This window comes from Narcine bancroftii, chromosome 2 (genome assembly GCF_036971445.1).
Source record: "Narcine bancroftii isolate sNarBan1 chromosome 2, sNarBan1.hap1, whole genome shotgun sequence".
In the NCBI taxonomy this organism is placed as follows: domain Eukaryota; kingdom Metazoa; phylum Chordata; class Chondrichthyes; order Torpediniformes; family Narcinidae; genus Narcine; species Narcine bancroftii.
In genome coordinates this window covers 291,217,910-291,235,454 of record NC_091470.1, presented here as the reverse complement: position 1 = coordinate 291,235,454, position 17,545 = coordinate 291,217,910, and the positions used below count along the sequence as shown (strand labels likewise).

At 37.8% G+C, this 17,545-nt stretch overlaps 1 protein-coding gene across 1 annotated transcript in view; it reads left to right on the top strand.

Moving 5' to 3' along the window:
* The window catches only part of LOC138755400 (centrosome and spindle pole-associated protein 1), a 226,372-nt gene that overhangs the window by 72,334 nt on the left and 136,493 nt on the right, over window positions 1-17,545 (top strand). Inside the window, exons 10-12 of the mRNA XM_069921323.1 lie at window positions 1,353-1,447; window positions 8,779-8,875; window positions 14,454-14,511. Of these exons, the coding sequence (XP_069777424.1) occupies window positions 1,353-1,447; window positions 8,779-8,875; window positions 14,454-14,511 (250 nt within the window). The remainder of the gene's footprint in view (window positions 1-1,352; window positions 1,448-8,778; window positions 8,876-14,453; window positions 14,512-17,545) is intronic.

The following is a 17,545-nucleotide window of genomic DNA, read 5'->3' as shown; positions in this document are numbered from 1 at the left end:
TTGAATAAAGTTGTGAGAAACAGCAATGGCATCGCCTAGGATGAAGAGCTGGTTGATGACGCTCGCTGTCTCCTTATCCCTGCTTAGTAGGAGTCTCCCCAGTCAGAGGTTCTATCTGTAAACTTGGAGGTGGGGGGGGGGGGGGAGGCTAATTATCTATTTGTCTTTTGGGCCGCTCAGTGGAGGGTGAGGCACCTGCAGATGGAACAATAGTGAATGTTTTCAAAGAATGTGACTGAAAATAAAGTAAAATAATCATGTTTATACATGCAAGTGAAGTTTGATCAGTATAAGTACAGTGTAGTATTTTTTGTCTTTTAATCTGTTAATTCTGAATGTAGTTGGATTAGTAAGAGTGAGTCTCAAGCAACCGAAAAACTCATTTATCCAGCTTCTGCCAATCCTCATAGGTACCAGATACCAGGGGTTTTACTGTATTTACATATTCTTTTGAATGTTTGACATGTGAGTGGAAGATTCCAAGATTATAGGCTACAAATATAAAATATTTGTTTAATTTCCATTCCATTAACAGCAAAACAAAGTTGGTAGGAAATAATGGGAGCAAGAGGAAATGAGATTTTTAAAAAGGACTTGGTAAAGTAATGAGACGAAGGCGGTAAATTAATGAGATATCATTGCCTCCACTTCCTCAGGATTTTGTGGACATTGGGTATGACACCAGAAACCCTGGCAAATTTCTACAGAAGTGTGGTGAAAAGTGTGCTGATCAGCTGCATCACGGTCTGGTATGGGAATACTAATACCCCTGAGCATAGTCCTCCAATAGGTAGTGGACACTACCCAGGACAGCACAGGCAAAGCTCTCCACACTATTGAGTACATCTACAGGAAATGCTGCCATAAGAGAGCAGCAACAATCACCAAAGGCCCACACTACCCAGCACCCGCTCTGTTCTTGCTGCTGTTATCAGGAAAGGGGTATAGGTACCACAAGACTCATACCATCAGGTTCAGCAACAGCTGCTACCCTTCCACCATCAGAATCTTTAATGAGACAGTCAATAAGAGACTCATTTAAGGGCTCTTACTTGTGCAATTATCGAGTTTCTTTGTTCTCTCTCGATTGCAGTTAGTTTGTTATCTGTTTACAGTTATTTTATTTACATGTTTACGCTATGTACCTTTTTTTTGCTCTACCAATTAAAGGTAATTCTGCTGCCCCCACAGGAAAAAGGAATCTCAGGGTTGTATGTGATGTCATGTATGTACTCTGACAATAAATCTGAAATATTTTTAATGTGCTTGCATGGAATTGCCATGCCTGTGTTGCTATTTAGATCAAGTATTATGTTTATCATAGTATAATTTTTTTTTCTCTAATCCAATAGATATTTGATAAATGAAATACATGACTCATCAAGGGAACGTTCAAAATCTGCTTCAGTGAAAGATGATGCTATATTTGGTACTGGTTTATTATTGGGTAAGTCAAATTATATATTAAATGTTTTTAACTGATATTTCAGTGCCACCCTTATTATGAAGTAGAATTTCTAAACCATGAATTGTGCATACATTTGACAGATATTCAAGTTCTGAGTCAACAATTGAATTTCTGGGAAAACATTAACATTTAAATTGTGGCATTTCTAAAACAAATGTATTTGATTTTTTTTTTTAATTTTTATTATTTTTATTATATTTTTTTATTTTTCACACCATAAATCACATTAACCATGATACACATTTTTTCCTTTTCACACATATACAATGTCATTTTCTCCCCCCCCCCTCCCCTTCCACCCTCCCCACCTCCCCCCTCTCGTCCATTTAAGGTATAAATCTAGGATACATTAAACCAGTCAGACAATGTTGTCATTCAATAAAAATACACCAGAAATTCCACTGAGTCCATTCTTTTCATTTCCTTTCCTCCCGTTAACTTAGGTAGTGATTGTCTCCGGTAGGTTTTCGCTATTGTGTTTAATGTAAGGCTCCCATATTTGTTCGAATATTTCAATATTATTTCTTAAACTATATGTTATTTTTTCTAATGGAATACATTTATTCATTTCTATATACCATTGTTGTATTTTCAAATTATCTTCCAATTTCCAGGTTGACATAATAAATTTTTTTTGCTACGGCTAGAGCTATCTTAACAAATCTTTTTTGTGCATCCTCCAAATCAATTCCAAATTCTTTGTTTTTATGTTACTTAGGAGAAAGATCTCTGGATTCTTTGGTATATTGTTTTCTGTTATTTTATTTAATATCTGATTGAGATCTTCCCAAAATTTTTCTACTTTCTCACATGTCCAGATTGCATGAATTGTTGTTCCCATTTCTTTTTTACATCGAAAACATCTATCAGATACTGTTGGGTCCCATTTATTTAACTTTTGAGGTGTAATGTATAGCCTGTGTATCCAGTTATATTGTATCATACGTAACCTCGTATTTATTGTATTTCTCATCGTTCCAGAGCATAACTTCTCCCATGTTTCCTTTTTTATCTTTATATTTAAATCCTGTTCCAATTTTTGTTTAGTTTTACCATTTGTTTCCTCATTCTCCTTTTCTTGCAGTTTAATATACATATTTGTTATAAATCTTTTGATTATCATTGTATCTGTAATCACATATTCAAAGTTACTTCCCTCTGGCAAACTCAAACTGCTTCCTAATTTATCCTTCAAGTAGGATCTCAATTGGTAATATGCCAGCACTGTATCTTGAGTTATATTGTATTTATCTTTCATTTGTTCAAAGGATAATAATCTATTTCCTGAAAAACAATTTTCTATTCTTTTGATCCCTTTTTTCTCCCATTCTCTAAAGGAAAGGTTATCTATTGTAAAAGGGAGTAACTTGTTTTGCGTCAATATTAGTTTTGGTAATTGATAATTTGTTTTATTTCTTTCTACATGAATCTTCTTCCAAATATTGAGTAGATGGTGTAATACTGGAGAACTTCTATGTTGTACCAATTTTTCATCCCATTTATATAATATGTGTTCAGGTGTCTTTTCCCCTATTTTATCTAATTCTAATCTAGTCCAATCTGGCTTTTCCCTTGTGTTTGATAAATTTGGTAATTTGTTTGTCTTTTTTCCTTGATGCCAATACCATTTTCTTAGCTTGTTCTGTCTTAAGCTGCCATGCTAGGATTTTGTGCGTTTTTTCACCTAGTTCATAATATTTCTGTTTTGTCTTCATTATATTTTTCTCCACCTTATATGTTTGTAGTCTTTCATATTTTATTTTTTTATCCGCCAATTCTCTTCTTTTAGTTATATCTTCCTTCATTACTAATTCTTTTTCTATATTTACTATATCCCTTTCCAACTGCTTTGTTTCCTGATTATAGTCCTTCTTCATCTTGGTTACATAACTTATTATTTGCCCTCTAATGAATGCTTTCATTGCATCCCATAGTATAAACTTATCTTCCACTGATTCCATATTTATTTCAAAATACATTTTAATTTGTTTTTCAATAAATTCTCTAAAATCCTGCCTTTTAAGTAACATGGGGTTTAATCTCCATCTATACATTCTTGGAGGGATGTCCTCTAACTTTACTGTCAATATTAAGGGTGAATGGTCCGATAGTATTCTAGCTTTATATTCTGTTTTTTTCACTCTATCTTGCATACGAGCTGATAACAAAAATAGGTCTATTCTTGAGTATGTTTTATGTCTAGCCGAGTAATATGAATATTCCTTTTCCTTTGGGTGTTGTTTCCTCCATATATCCAAAAGTTGCATTTCTTCCATCGATTTAATTATAAATTTGGTTACTTTGTTCTTTCTGTTAATTTTTTTCCCAGTTTTGTCCATATTTGAATCCAAATTCAGGTTGAAATCCCCTCCTATTAATATGTTCCCTTGCGTACCTGCTATCTTCAAAAAGATATCTTGCATAAACTTTTGATCTTCTTCGTTAGGTGAATATACATTGAGTAGATTCCAAAACTCCGAATATATCTGACATTTTATCATTATATATCTCCCTGCTGGATCTATTATTTCCTCTTCTATTTTAAATGGCACATTTTTACTAATTAATATAGCTACTCCTCTTGCTTTTGAATTATACGATGCTGCTGTTATGTGTCCTACCCAATCTCTCTTTAATTTCTTATGCTCCAATTCAGTTAAATGTGTTTCTTGCACAAATGCTATATCAAATTTTTCTTTTTTCAGTAAATTTAGCAGTTTCTTCCTTTTAATTTGGTTATGTATTCCATTAATATTTAAAGTCATATAGCTCAACGTAGCCATTTTATACTTTGTTTATCTTCCCTTTCCGTTTCTCCATCATTACCTTTCCTTCTTATCCATTTCTGTTTTCTTGTTTTGAATCCTTTATAAGACAACATTCCTAAAACATCAAACATTTTCCTTATTCTCCTATTTAAAACTTCTTTAGCCCCGATCCCCCCTTCCCCTCCTGAGTTGTCCTTTATCCCTTGTCGGACAACCACATCTCCCCTCTCCATTTGGATTTGCGAATTCACTCGCAAGCATCAGCTGATTTTGCAGTGACCGTAACTCCCCCCCACCCAGCCCCCCCCAGAAAAGATTTCACTTTTCATATGTGACAAAGGTCACTCTTTTAATTCCCTCCTTATTCCCTCTATTCCTTTTCCTTCCCTTATTAATTCTTGTCTATACTATCTATATTTTCCTCTAAATACGGATACATTCATGTATGCACATTATACATATACACACATATACCTCTTTACCCACATACATATAAATCGTGGTCATTTTTACTCTTATTACATGTCTTCATCTCTCTGTTTGTTTTGTAGTTGTTCTGCAAATTTCCTTGCTTCCTCTGGATCCGAGAATAGTTTTTTTTCCATAAGATCGTTTTCGATGTTTTGAACTCCTTCCTCTTCTTCAGGAGTTCAAAACTTATGTCTTTTTAGTTCGCAGTCTTTTGTACTCTTGTTACACGTCTTCATCTCTCAGTCTATTTTGTAATTGTTCTGCAAATTTTCGTGCTTCCTCTGGATCCGAGAATAGTCTGTTTTGCTGTCCTGGAATAAATATTTTCAATACCGCTGGATGCTTTAGTATAAATTTATACCCTTTCTTCCATAAAATCACCTTTGCTGTATTGAACTCCTTTCTCTTCTTCAGGAGTTCAAAACTTATATCTGGATAAATGAAGATTTTTTGCCCTTTGTACTCCAGTGGCTTATTGTCCTCTCTTACTTTTTCCATTGTTTTCTCCAGTACCTTTTCTCTTGTAGTATATCTGAGGAATTTTACTAAAACAGATCTTGTTGTGATTGTGGTTTAAAGGCCAATGCTCTATGTGCCCTTTCTATTTCCATTTCTTGCTGTAGTTCTGGACATCCTAGGATCCTAGGGATCCAATCTTTTATAAACTCTCTCATATTCTTGCCTTCTTCATCTTCCTTAAGGCCCACTATCTTTATGTTATTTCTTCTGTTATAATTTTCCATTATATGTATTTTCTGAGCTAACAGTTCTTGTGTCTCTTTAACTTTTTTATTAGATTCCTCTAATTTCTATTTTAAGTCCTCTACCTCCATTTCTACTGCTGCTTCTCGTTCTTGCACCTTGTCCATTCTTTTTCCCATTTCTGATAAGGTCATATCTATTTTATTCATTTTCTCTTCTGTATTGTTTATTCTTCTTCTTAAATCATTAAATTCTTGCGCTTGCCATTCTTTAAATGACTCCATGTACTCTTTAATAAGAGAAAGTATATCCTTTATCTTGCCTTTCCCTTCTTCTTCTATTTCACTGTACTCTTCCTCTTCCTCTTCTTCCTGTGGGTTGGCCATCTGTTGTTTCTTTGTTGCCCTTTTCTTCTCTTCTTTCTTGTTTTCGTTGTCTTCTATGTTCTCCTCTTGCTGCAGGTGTTCTGCAGCTGTCATTGCCGGCTGTGGAGATCGACTCCCCAGCTGATCACCCCTCCCGTCGGTGTGTTTTTTTTTCATGCGCGGTTGCGCACTTTTACTCGGCTCAGCGAGCCATTTTTGTACTCCACAATCTACCGACCTGAGGGAGCGGGTTCCTCTCTCCACCGCAGGCCTCTTCGAACAGGTAAGGCCTTTTCCTTCATCTTCCGTTGTCTTCTCTTCCTCTCTTCTTACCGTTGATTTCGACTTTTCTTTTTTTGTCGCCATCTTCTTTCCACCTTTATATTCACTTTACTTTGATTTTTATTTTTGTGCCTTTGTGTTTTGCTTTGTTTTTTTCTGACTTTCCTGGAGAGGGCTGGAGTTCACCGTCCGGCCACTACTCCATCACGTGACTCCTCAAATGTATTTGATTCTTGATGAATTGCATTAGTCATTTAGTTGTTCATATTCTCGCCTACTCTTCCCTTTTTCTATGGGGCAGAATGAATCTGCAGGAGAACTTCACACTTTATATACCTGGGACAGCAGCAAATAAAGGGTTTTGTGTTGCTGGCATAAGTTTGACTCAGTGGTTTTCATGAAACATTCCAAATAATGAAAAGTTACCATTTATAAATTTCTACATCTCCAAATTGCATAAGAAATGGAATTCAATTATACATTTTCCAAAATCCTATTCTGGAAATAGTGTATTGTTGTGCACAGTACACTTCAAAGTGTTGTGTTTTTCTTTTTCCCAATTACTTCTTGTCAACCTTCTGGAGAGAAGGGGGAGAATTACTGGGAAATATTCAGTGAAGTTTAGTTACAATTCACAAGAGAATATTGTAAGCTAGGAAAGATAAGTAATTTTAACTATTTCTGACAACGAGATAGACAACAGACTCGCCAAGGCAAATAGTGCCTTTGGAAGACTACACAAAAGAGTCTGGAAAAACAACCAACTGAAAAACCTCACAAAGATTAGCGTATACAGAGCCGTTACCATACCCTCACTCCTGTTCAGCTCCGAATCATGGGTCCTTTACTGGCATCACCTACGGCTCCTAGAACGCTTCCACCAGCGTTGTCTCTGCTCCATCTTCAACATTCATTGGAGCGACTTCATCTCCAACATCGAAGTACTCGAGATGGTTCCGAATCCACGCTGCTGAAGATCAAAAACTGCGCTGGGTAGGTCACGTCTCCAGAATGGAGGACCATTGCCTTCCCAAGATCGTGTTATATGCCGAGCTCTCCACTGGCCACCGTGACAGAGGTGCACCAAAGAAGAGGTACAAGGACTGCCTAAAGAAATCTCTTGGTGCCTGCCACATTGACCACTGCCAGTGGGCTGATATCGCCTCAAACCGTGTATCTTGGCGCCTCACAGTTCGGCGTGCAGCAACCTCCTTTGAAGAAGACCGCAGAGCCCACCTCACTGACAAAAGACAAAGGAGGAAAAACCCAACACCCAACTCCAACCAACCAATTTCATGCAGCTGCTCCAGAAAGATCTGCTCAAAGAGCAGGCAAGGCTTGTGACCCTCAGTTAGAGCGAACATCAGATTGGGCCCTGTCCCTCAGTCCGTCCATATGCAGCAGTTGGGCGGTGTGCTTGTGCTTTGGAAACCTGAAAGTGCGGATTAGTAGCTCTTTGAAGGCCACCTTGCTCCAGAGGCTGCCGTAGGAAATCTACGACCCTTGCCGCTGTGTCCTGATCGAGGGCACACACGACGTAGATGTAGCGGATGTCATCAGTGGTGATGTCGTGAAGCTGCAACTAAGCCTCGGTCTACTCGAACTACACGTGTGACTGTGGCATCCAGAACATTGGAAGCCTGAGAGAGACTGCGTGGATAGTCACTAGCTCCGCTTCATCTGTCATCTTTGGGTCCAACTGCTTGTTGGACCTTTTGGGGTCTCCAATGTAGCGAACACGCTATGTGAGTGTGGAGAACAACAACACACACACCAAAGCCTTGGAAAATGAGACTGATTTATTGCTCTTGCTGATGTCAGGCCCCGCGTCATCGGAGCACCAGGCTTGTATTGGCCAATGTTCCTGCCAGAGTTCCCCATTTTCCCGCCATGCAGTGGTCATCTGGGATGACGGCCAGTGTCACCACCCCAGGTCTGTTTCGTGTCTCCATGCATGGGCCACTACAATGTATTATTAATTTTCTTTAAATACAAAATCATATTGCATTGATCAGGATTTAGTAAATTGAATACAAAGTTTATACCTTTTTAATATTGTTTCTTTTACGTTTCTGCACTCGGGCGCAAAAATGTTATCAATGTGTCACTACTTTGTCCCTGGATAGTCCATGTCCCTTTCACACTCGGTTAATCAGCACACAAGAGTCTGATGACCACAGTGATAATACTACCTACCCATGCAGACCATCCCCAGCATGATTTGACACCTGTGTGGCGATTAAGGAACGTTCACACTGGACCCTTAACCTCTATATTGACAGTTAATTACTAGTCCAAGGTGTCAGTATGAAAGGGGCTTTTGTTTCAAGCCTCTAACCTGTCTTTTTATATTTATTTGGATTATTTTATGGTGATTTCTAACAGGTATCCTCTTCTAAAATTTATCATGTAATACAACATTGAGTGATACATGTAGAATTTCTCTTGAAAAATACCAAACTTCTGATTATGCAGACCTCAAAACCTTCACTGTGTACTATGTGACCAGCACACTTGTGCATGGATGACTCCCAAATGTGGATTACAGATATCTGTCTAATTTCCCTTTTTATTGACTTTCATTTAGTTATTTTGTCGCAAGATTATAAATTAGTTTATTGTTCATAGTTGTGGAATTATATGTTGACAGTTCAAAGTTCATATCTTTTATTGGATTAAAACTTATGATACACTGTACAACTTTATTGATGTTAATCTCTAGGTAACAATGAGCGTGAGAGTGCTCAAAGAAGAAGAAGGGAAAGATACAGACAAGAATTGTTGGAACAAATATCAGAAAGCCAGAAAAGCAAAAAAAGGTATATATTTTGGAGTAAATCGCTTTGTAAATTATTGAAATACATAACAGTTGTTAATATTGGAACTAAAATGATCTTACTTTAAGTTCATGTGTTTTATTTTCCTTTCTTTGAGATAATTTTTGGTTTTAGTTTACAAATGATGGCAGATAAGTAAGAATTGCCAAGTTAATTATTTAAGATGCTGTTCAGTGTTAAAGGTCAGTTTCGTTTTAAGGAGGCAAAGTTGATCATCCATTACTATCACTGTATTCTAATGAAAATTGACACACTTTATTTCCAGAATTGATTTGAGAGAAAATTAAATCACACCCAAAGCGTATTTGGTGTCATAGCTGTCAAGGAGAAGTTAAGATGACATTCACAGTCACCAAATCTAGTAACAATTTAAAATGATTAAAATAAAAACAGTGAGAAATAAATATGTCTGTAGGTAAACTGGAAGACATGTTTACAGGCATCTTTAATCTCTCCCAACAACAGGCCAAAGTTCCCACTTGCTCCAAGATGATCCCATCTTACCAGTACAAAATAAAAGCACAATAAGGGGCCAAAATGACTATTGAATGTTAGGTTTAACATCCATCATCATGAAGTGTTTCATGGGGCTGGTCATGGCTTATTATCAACTTTAGCCTAACAGCAACTTTGACCTTGTTTAGTTTGTCTATCTGCCAAATGGATCTACCACAGATGCTATCTCCTTGGCTCTCCACTTGGCCCTGGAACATCAGAATCCCAAGAACATGTTCATAGACTACATCTCTGCCTTCAATACCATATTCCTGGGAAACCTATTTCCAAACGCAAGTGTCTCAGTGCCCTGCTCCTCAATGGGATCCTAGACTTCTTGTCTAAAATCTACAATTGGTGAAGATGGATGACAACATTTCCTCTACAATCGCATTCAACACTGGCACTTCGTAATAATATGTACTCAGTCCCCAACAATACTCCCTCTATGGCCACAGCTGTATAGCTAAATTCTATCTTCAAATTTTTTGATTGGACCATGGTAGTGGGCTGTGTATCAAATGACGATGAGTCAGAATGCAGAAAAGAAATGGAAAGTCTAGTGGCATGGTGCCAAGATAACAACCTCTCGCTCAACATCAGTAAGATGAAAGAGATGATTGTTCACTTCAGGAGAGGAGGCAGAGTCCACACCTCTATCCAAATTATTGGTGCAAAGTCAAAAGTATAGACAGCTTCAAATTCTTTGGAATAAATATCTTTAATAATCTAACCTGGGACAAGTACACTGGTGTGACAATCAGGAAAGCACACAAATGCCTCTACTTTCTTAGTAAGACTAAGGAAGTTCAGTATGTTCCCTTTCATCCTCAACAACCTACAGGTGCATCATTAAAAGCACTGAATTCACTATATCATGGAAAGGGAGGTGCTCTGCTCATGAATAGAAAAGGATGCAGAAGATAGTAAATGCAGCTCAGAACATAATGAAAGCTTCTCTCCCCTCCATGGACTCCATCTACATCTGCTGACTAGGAAAGCTAGTTGACATACTAAAAGATTCATCACACCTCACATACTCTTTTTTTCCCTCCTCCCATCAGGGAGAAGGTTTAAGAGTGTGAAAATGTGCGCCAATTGGCTTAAGAATAGTTTCTTTCATGCAGCTATCAGGCTTCTGAATGAATCCACAGCAGTGTTGTCATGCTACCCTTGGTGCTAATTAATCTTCCTTTTCACTGTAATCCTTGAGCCTGTAAATTGTGCTCTATAGAGGGGACGTCACATGATGCAGTAATCAGGAAGTTGACATTTGACTCTCCTGGGAATTAGTTAAAAAAGTGCCAAATAGGTAAAGTAAGCCAAAACAATAGAAAACTGCTCAAGAGCTATTTTATAATGATCTGAGAATGTCACCTAAAAAAGAAAAGAACATCGCTGGCCTGTCGGGAATGCAATGAGGTCATCAACAAGAACAAGGAAAAAGGCCTACTGCTTCGATGAATCTGGGATCATGGAGTGAGAGCTCCTCCCCAGGTGAGTCGGGCCCCCACAGGGCCATTAGACACTTTACAGCCCCGTCACAGCTGCTCTAGCGGAGAGATGAAGTCGAAGATGAAGACATTGAAATGGGCATGCGCTGGAAGATGCTCATGCGCAGATCAGAAGAATTTCAAGATGTTGCTGGAGCAGGCAGTGCTTTTGCTGGCTCCAGCAAGTTTCAACTGTTACAAGAAGAAAAAACGTATTTACTTGAATTCCAGGCCAGTGATGAAGAGGAGGAAGAAATAATGCAAGTACATTTCCAAAGGCAAAGGTAGGAAACTTAATTTGCAAGAAGTAGAGGATTATACAAATGCTGAACTACTGAGAGAATTGAGAGAGATGAGAGCAGAAATGAAAAATTCAAATAAACAGATGAAGAAATAGTTTGTTATTGTAAATAAAATGCAAAATAAATTGGATAGTGTGGATGATAGAGTTAAAACTATGGAGACTGGTATGGAGGAGATACTGGACAGAATGGGGATAATGGAAAACTCAACAGACATATAGGGTATCAAAAAGAAGCAACTTTGGGGAAAGTAGACTTAGTAGAAAACTTTAGTAGAAGAAACAACATTAAAATTGTTGGCCTTAAAGAAAGTGATGATCCAGTAAGATTTTTCCAATGTTGGATTCTGGTGGTTTTGGGTATAAATTTGAAGATGTTATTGAAATTGAAAGGACACATAGAGCTTTGAGATCTCAGCCACCACCAGATCAGAAACCACAATCTATACTGATAAAATGTTTTTGTTATCAAGATAGAGAGAGAATATTAGCAGTAGCAGCACAAGGTGCTAGAATGAAAAAAGGTGCACTGGAGCTACAGGAAAACAAGATCTTTTTCTATCCTGACATGTCTGGCATTGTTGAAGAGAATAAAATAATTTAAAACGGTGAAGCATGCCTTGTGGCAAGAAGGTTATAGATTTGTCCTATGTCAACCTACCACTTCGAAGATTTTCTTGCAAGGAGAGGAGAACAAGTTCTTCACAGATGATGTGCAGAAGAACTTGTAGATACACTGCTGGTTAATCAGCAGGTGGGAATATGAAAATGCTTTGATTAATAAAGAATGAGTTTTTCTTTTAAATGAAAGATGGGTTTACATAATGGTGAACATCCAGGGGGTTGGAAGTGATATGTACTGACTGCTATAGACTTGTGTTTATTTGTGGCAGGCGCTGCAACCTGTAAAATGGAGGGGGGGGGGGGCAATGTTGCATATTATTTAAGCAACATTAATAGGGGGGGATTTTTGTTATTTCTACTTATTTTAAAATGTTATAATTGTTACATTAACCAACATTAGTAAATTGATTATGTATAATTCTTCTTTTTCTTAACTGGATTGATGAGGAAGACATGCTTTAACATGAGTGGACGACAAATATTCAAATTGTTGAGGTGCGAGGAGAGAGGTGAAGGGGAAGTATCAGTTGACATGGATTAAATTATACATCAGTGAGCAACATTGAATTTTTAAAGTTTTAATTTTAATAGGCTAAACAGATGGGTGAAGAGAAAAAAAATATTGACACATATTAAGAAAATGAGAGGAGATATAGCTTTCTTGCAAGAGACTCATTTAATTGAAATAGAGCATCAGAAATTAAAAAGAGATTGGGTGGGGTATGTTACAGCTTCCTTATTTAATTAAAAACAAGGGCAGTGGCAATTTTCATAAAGACCCTTCTGGTTAAGATGCAGAATGTAGTAATTGACCCTGCAGGGAGATATGTTATTGTACATTGTCAATTTCTTTTGGAGTTATGGACTCTTATGAATATATATACATGCCAAATGTGCATGGTGAAAAATTTATACAAGAAACATTTCTCAACTTGGCAAAAGCGCATGAAAATGATCTAGTAAAGGAATTAGATATATAGAAGATTGTTATGAAGGAGGAAATTTAATGTCATTTGAACAATTAAAAAATAAATATGGGATACAAAACGATGCATTTTTTGTTATTATCAGCTAAGGGCATATTTAAGAGATAAATTGGGCCAGACAATGTCATTACTGGAATGTGGTGACTTTGAAATGTTGATATGTAATAGACATATAAAGAAATTGACTTCAGCCATGTACATTTTATTGCAAAAGGGAACTTCTAAGCAGGGGATCCATAGGTCCAGACAGAGATGGGAGGCAGATTTAAATATTAGTATTGATGAAAAATATTGGTTGGAATTAAGTCGGGATAGTATGACAAATATAATAAATGTTAGCTATAGATAAGTTCAATATAATTTTCTTCATCAATTATATCTTGCGCCGCAGAAATTATATTGATTAAGTCTGATTTATCAGGTCAATGTTTTAGATGTGGCCAGGAGATAGGTACCTTTTTACATTCTACTTGGTCCTGCCTTAAAGTGAGACATTTTTGGATAAATTTGGGAACTTTTTCAGAACAGGATACAGGAACTAAATTGCCACAAAATCCAATGTTGTTTTTATTAGGTATTATTGTAGGGATAAGATCGAAATTGAAATTAACTATATATCAAAAAGAATTTGTAAAGATTGTGTTAGCAGTGGCAAGAAAATGTATAGCAGTAACATGGAAATATGACTCATTTAAATATGGAGCGGTGGAATACAGAAATGCAGAGTTGCTTTCCCTTGAGAAGATCACTTAGAATTTAAGAAAAAACTATGATGTATTTTTGAAAATTTGGTGCCTGTATTTACAAACTGCAGGAATTAATTTATAGATACTTTTCCTAAACTTCAAACCTCATTAACTTCCTTAGAAGAATTTAAAAAATGTAAATGGTTAGAACCGTGTGGCAGGCAGTATCTTCTTGGGAATCAGGTTTCTTTCCTTTTTATATTTTTATTTCTTTTCTTGCCTTTTTTTTCCTTATTTCTTTCTTGGGGATTTTTTTTGTAGTGGGAGGGGTTTTGGGGTTTTATACCATCATGTGTAATGGAACTGACATTAATATTTGATTTTTGTATTTTGCTATGATTACATATTTGGATAAAAATTTTAAATAAAATAGTTTAAAAATTTGTGCTCTATACATGTGCTCTATTTGTGCTCTATATATATGTGTTAGAGAACACATACTGGTTTGTTTGCAGGAGAATCCTTCTTGCTGTACTAGGTACTTTGTCACAAATAAACAACAATTAGTTAAAAAAAAATCCTTTCTTCAAGTTCTGTTTTATAGTTGATCCATCTGATAGTACATCAGATTAATCTGTCACAGGTGTAGTGGGCAGCCTAAATCAGGGAAAATCTGTAGAAATTGATGTTCCACCGCTGTTTTTCCGAGGAGTCAAATCCAAAGCACAGTTGACCCTTCAGTGGAATCCACTGTAGTTGACTTTGTGAATTTGTCTGCTTTGTCAGTCCTGAATATTCCCACAGTTATGTAATCTAGGTGTGTCAGTTCGTAGCGGAACTAGTTTTTATTCTGAAGAACAAGGATTGATTTTGTTAAACACTATGGGCTGCTGCCGATCCTGAGTGGTTGCCATCTCAGACAAAGAATAAGGACAATTTGAGGTAAAATCAGCTGTAATAATTTTGTTTTTATAGGGAAAAGGAGCTAGAGCTCAATGTTGCTGCTACAGGAGCTGTGGATCCAGAAAAGGAGGCAAGAGTTTAACTTTTTAAAAAATCATTGAATATGGATATGACTTGTTTCACAAGCACTAAGATCCAGTGTACAATATGAACATGGGTTTGTTTGCAAAGTTAGAGATATTCTATGATTATCTCACAGGCAGAATGAATGTGAATTTATCTGTACTAATAATTGCATCAGTAGTGAAATATGAATGTATCATTTTATTGAATTGGTATAGTAGAATAGCTGAATAATTTCTATTTATATTGGATGATTCTGTGAAGAGTAAACAACAATATAAGAGGCAGATAAATTGAATCGCTTGTCCCACAGGTGTTTCTTTGCAAATTGTATGAGCTACGAAAGGAAATTTAGTGAACTTGTAAATAGGTTCATCTGTGGAATTTTTCTATGGACGTAATTTATACTGGCAACAAGGGTGGTACAATTAGCATAGTAGTTAGCACAACACTGTTGTAGCGCCAGCGATTTGGAACCAGGGTTCGAATCCCATGCTGTCTGTAAGGATTTTGTATGTTCTCCCCGTGTCTTCCTGGGTTTCCTCTGGGGGCTCCAATTTCCTCCTACAGATCGAAACATACCGGGAGTTGTTAGTTAATTGAGTGGCATGGGATTATGAACATACTTTCTCAATTAATTAACTAATGGCTGATATGTACATCAACTGTGTGACTTGGAACACAACTTGCCCTTGTCATTTTAGCTGGTTGAGGTCATGGATTTGGAACTGGTGCTTCCTAAGAAGTCTTGGTATTTGGTGCAGCTATTCTCAAGCTTTTTTTTGGCTATGGTTCTCTTAGGACTCTGCTCCATGTTTATGGGTCCAATTCCCTGTGAAGCAGTTAAGTTTTGGTTTCTTCTGTACTTCTCTCCTACTGATGACAAAAAAAACATATTTGTGAGGTGACAAGAAAACAATGCTTTTATTTAAATGTGCTGTGGCCCCCCCAAAGGAGCTCTTGGGCCCCCATTGAGGATAGCTGCTAGAGATGGTCTAAACTACTGCTCCTGTGTAATGTTGTTGGAGTGAGTTAAAGGTTATAGATGGGTTGCTATGTCCTGTATGGTGTTGAGCTTTTTGAATGTTGCTGAAGCTGCACTCATCCAGGTAAGTGGAGAGTATTCCATCACACAGCTGGCAAGCTTTGTAGCTTATGGACAGGCTTTGGGGTGTTGCGAGCTGAGTATTTCACTGTGGGATTCTTAGCCTCTGACGTGCTTTTGTGGGCACAGTTTTGTATGTGGCTCCTCTAGTTCAATTCTGGTCAATAGTAACTGTCGCAGTATTGATCATGATGATATCAGGGGCTGATAACTAGATTTTTTTCTTGTTGTATTTTGTAAGTGCCTGGCACTTGTGTGGTGCAAATGTTACTTGCCACCAATGAGTTCATGTCTGGATTCTGTTCATGTACTGGTGTGTTTGGATGTGGACCTGCACATTATCTGAAGAGTTGCAAAAGGTGGTGAACATGATGCAATCACCAGCAGCTTCTCTTCATCAGACCTTTTAATTCAAAGATGAACTTTGATGAAGCAACTGAAGATGGTTGGGCCTGCAAAGATGTCCTGTGACTGAGATGATTAACCTCCAGCCACTATGTATGATTCCAACCAGAGGGGGGATTTTCCTGATCTCCACTGATTCCAGCTTAGACAGGACATCTAGATGCCATACTCTGTCAATTGCTGCCTTGTTGTCAAGGGCAGTTGGCCTCCATTCACCTTTGGTCTTTGGATCGTTTTTCCATGTTTGGACCAACAGTGTAATGAAATCAGGAACTGAGTGTTAAAGTTTGGTGCCTTTCAATCTTAGAACAAATTTCAGATGACAACAGTATTAAGAGCACTACTTGGAGAATCAGAATTTATTGTCATGAATATGTCACAAAATGTGTTGTTATGCAGCAGCGTCACTGAGCAAATATTACTATAAATTACATTTTAAAAATAAATATCGTGATCATCAAATTTTTGGATCAAATAAGGGAGGGTTGACTTTTACATGGGTCAAACTTTTGACCTCATGAAGTACCTGCATCATTCACAGTGTTGGGAACTTGAATGGCCAGGACCTGGTGGTAAATCTGTGGTCGGGGCACTGGTAGTTTGGATGGATGGGTGGGCGGGGTAAGAATCCATGGTTGGGAGTTCAATGGGTGGGCACTGGAGTGAGGATCTGTGGTCAGGAGTTTGGATGGGGAGGCACTGGGATGAGGATCCAAGACCAGGAGCTTGGATGGGCGGATGATCGGGGTGAGGATCTATGGTCGTGAGTTTGGATGGATGGGCACTGGAGCAAGGATCTGTAGTCAGGAGTTCTGATGAGCAGGTGGCCGGGGCGAGGATCATTGGTGGGGTGTTTGAATGGGTCGGCAGTGGGGCGAGGATCCACGGCTGGGAGTTCGGATGGACGGGTGCCAGGGTGAGGATATGTGATCAGGGTGTTGGGAGCTCAGATGGGCTGGCTGTGGGGGCCAAAAATGGGGGGGGGGGTGACAATTAAGCGGGTCATACAAAAGAACCCGATTATTTTTCAGCCAAAAAAGGGAAGGTTGACTATTACATGGTATCAATGATAAGACTAGTATAAATAGTGCAAGAAAATAGGATGAAGTGAGGTAGTGTCTGTGATTCATTGTCCATTCAGAAAGCTGGTGGCCGAAGGGAAGAAACTGTCTTGTGCCGCTGCGTGATTATCTTTTTTCCTGATGGTAGTAGTGTGAAGAGGATATGACCTGGTTTGATCAGGTGGACTGGAAAATAATCAAGAACTCATTAAGACTTGAATGAATATACAACAGGTGTCACCGACTTTATCAAAACATGCAAATACCGTGTGTTCCTCAACCAGAAACCTAGGATGAATCAGAGAATCTACAACCTGCTGAAGGTGAGAACAAGGGTGTTTAAGGCCGGAGATTGAGATCTTTACCAGAAGTCCAGGTACGACTTGAGGAAGGCCATCTCTGAATTCAAGTGATAATTCCAGAGGAAGCTGGAGACAGACAGATATACACCAGCTATGGCAGGGAGTGCA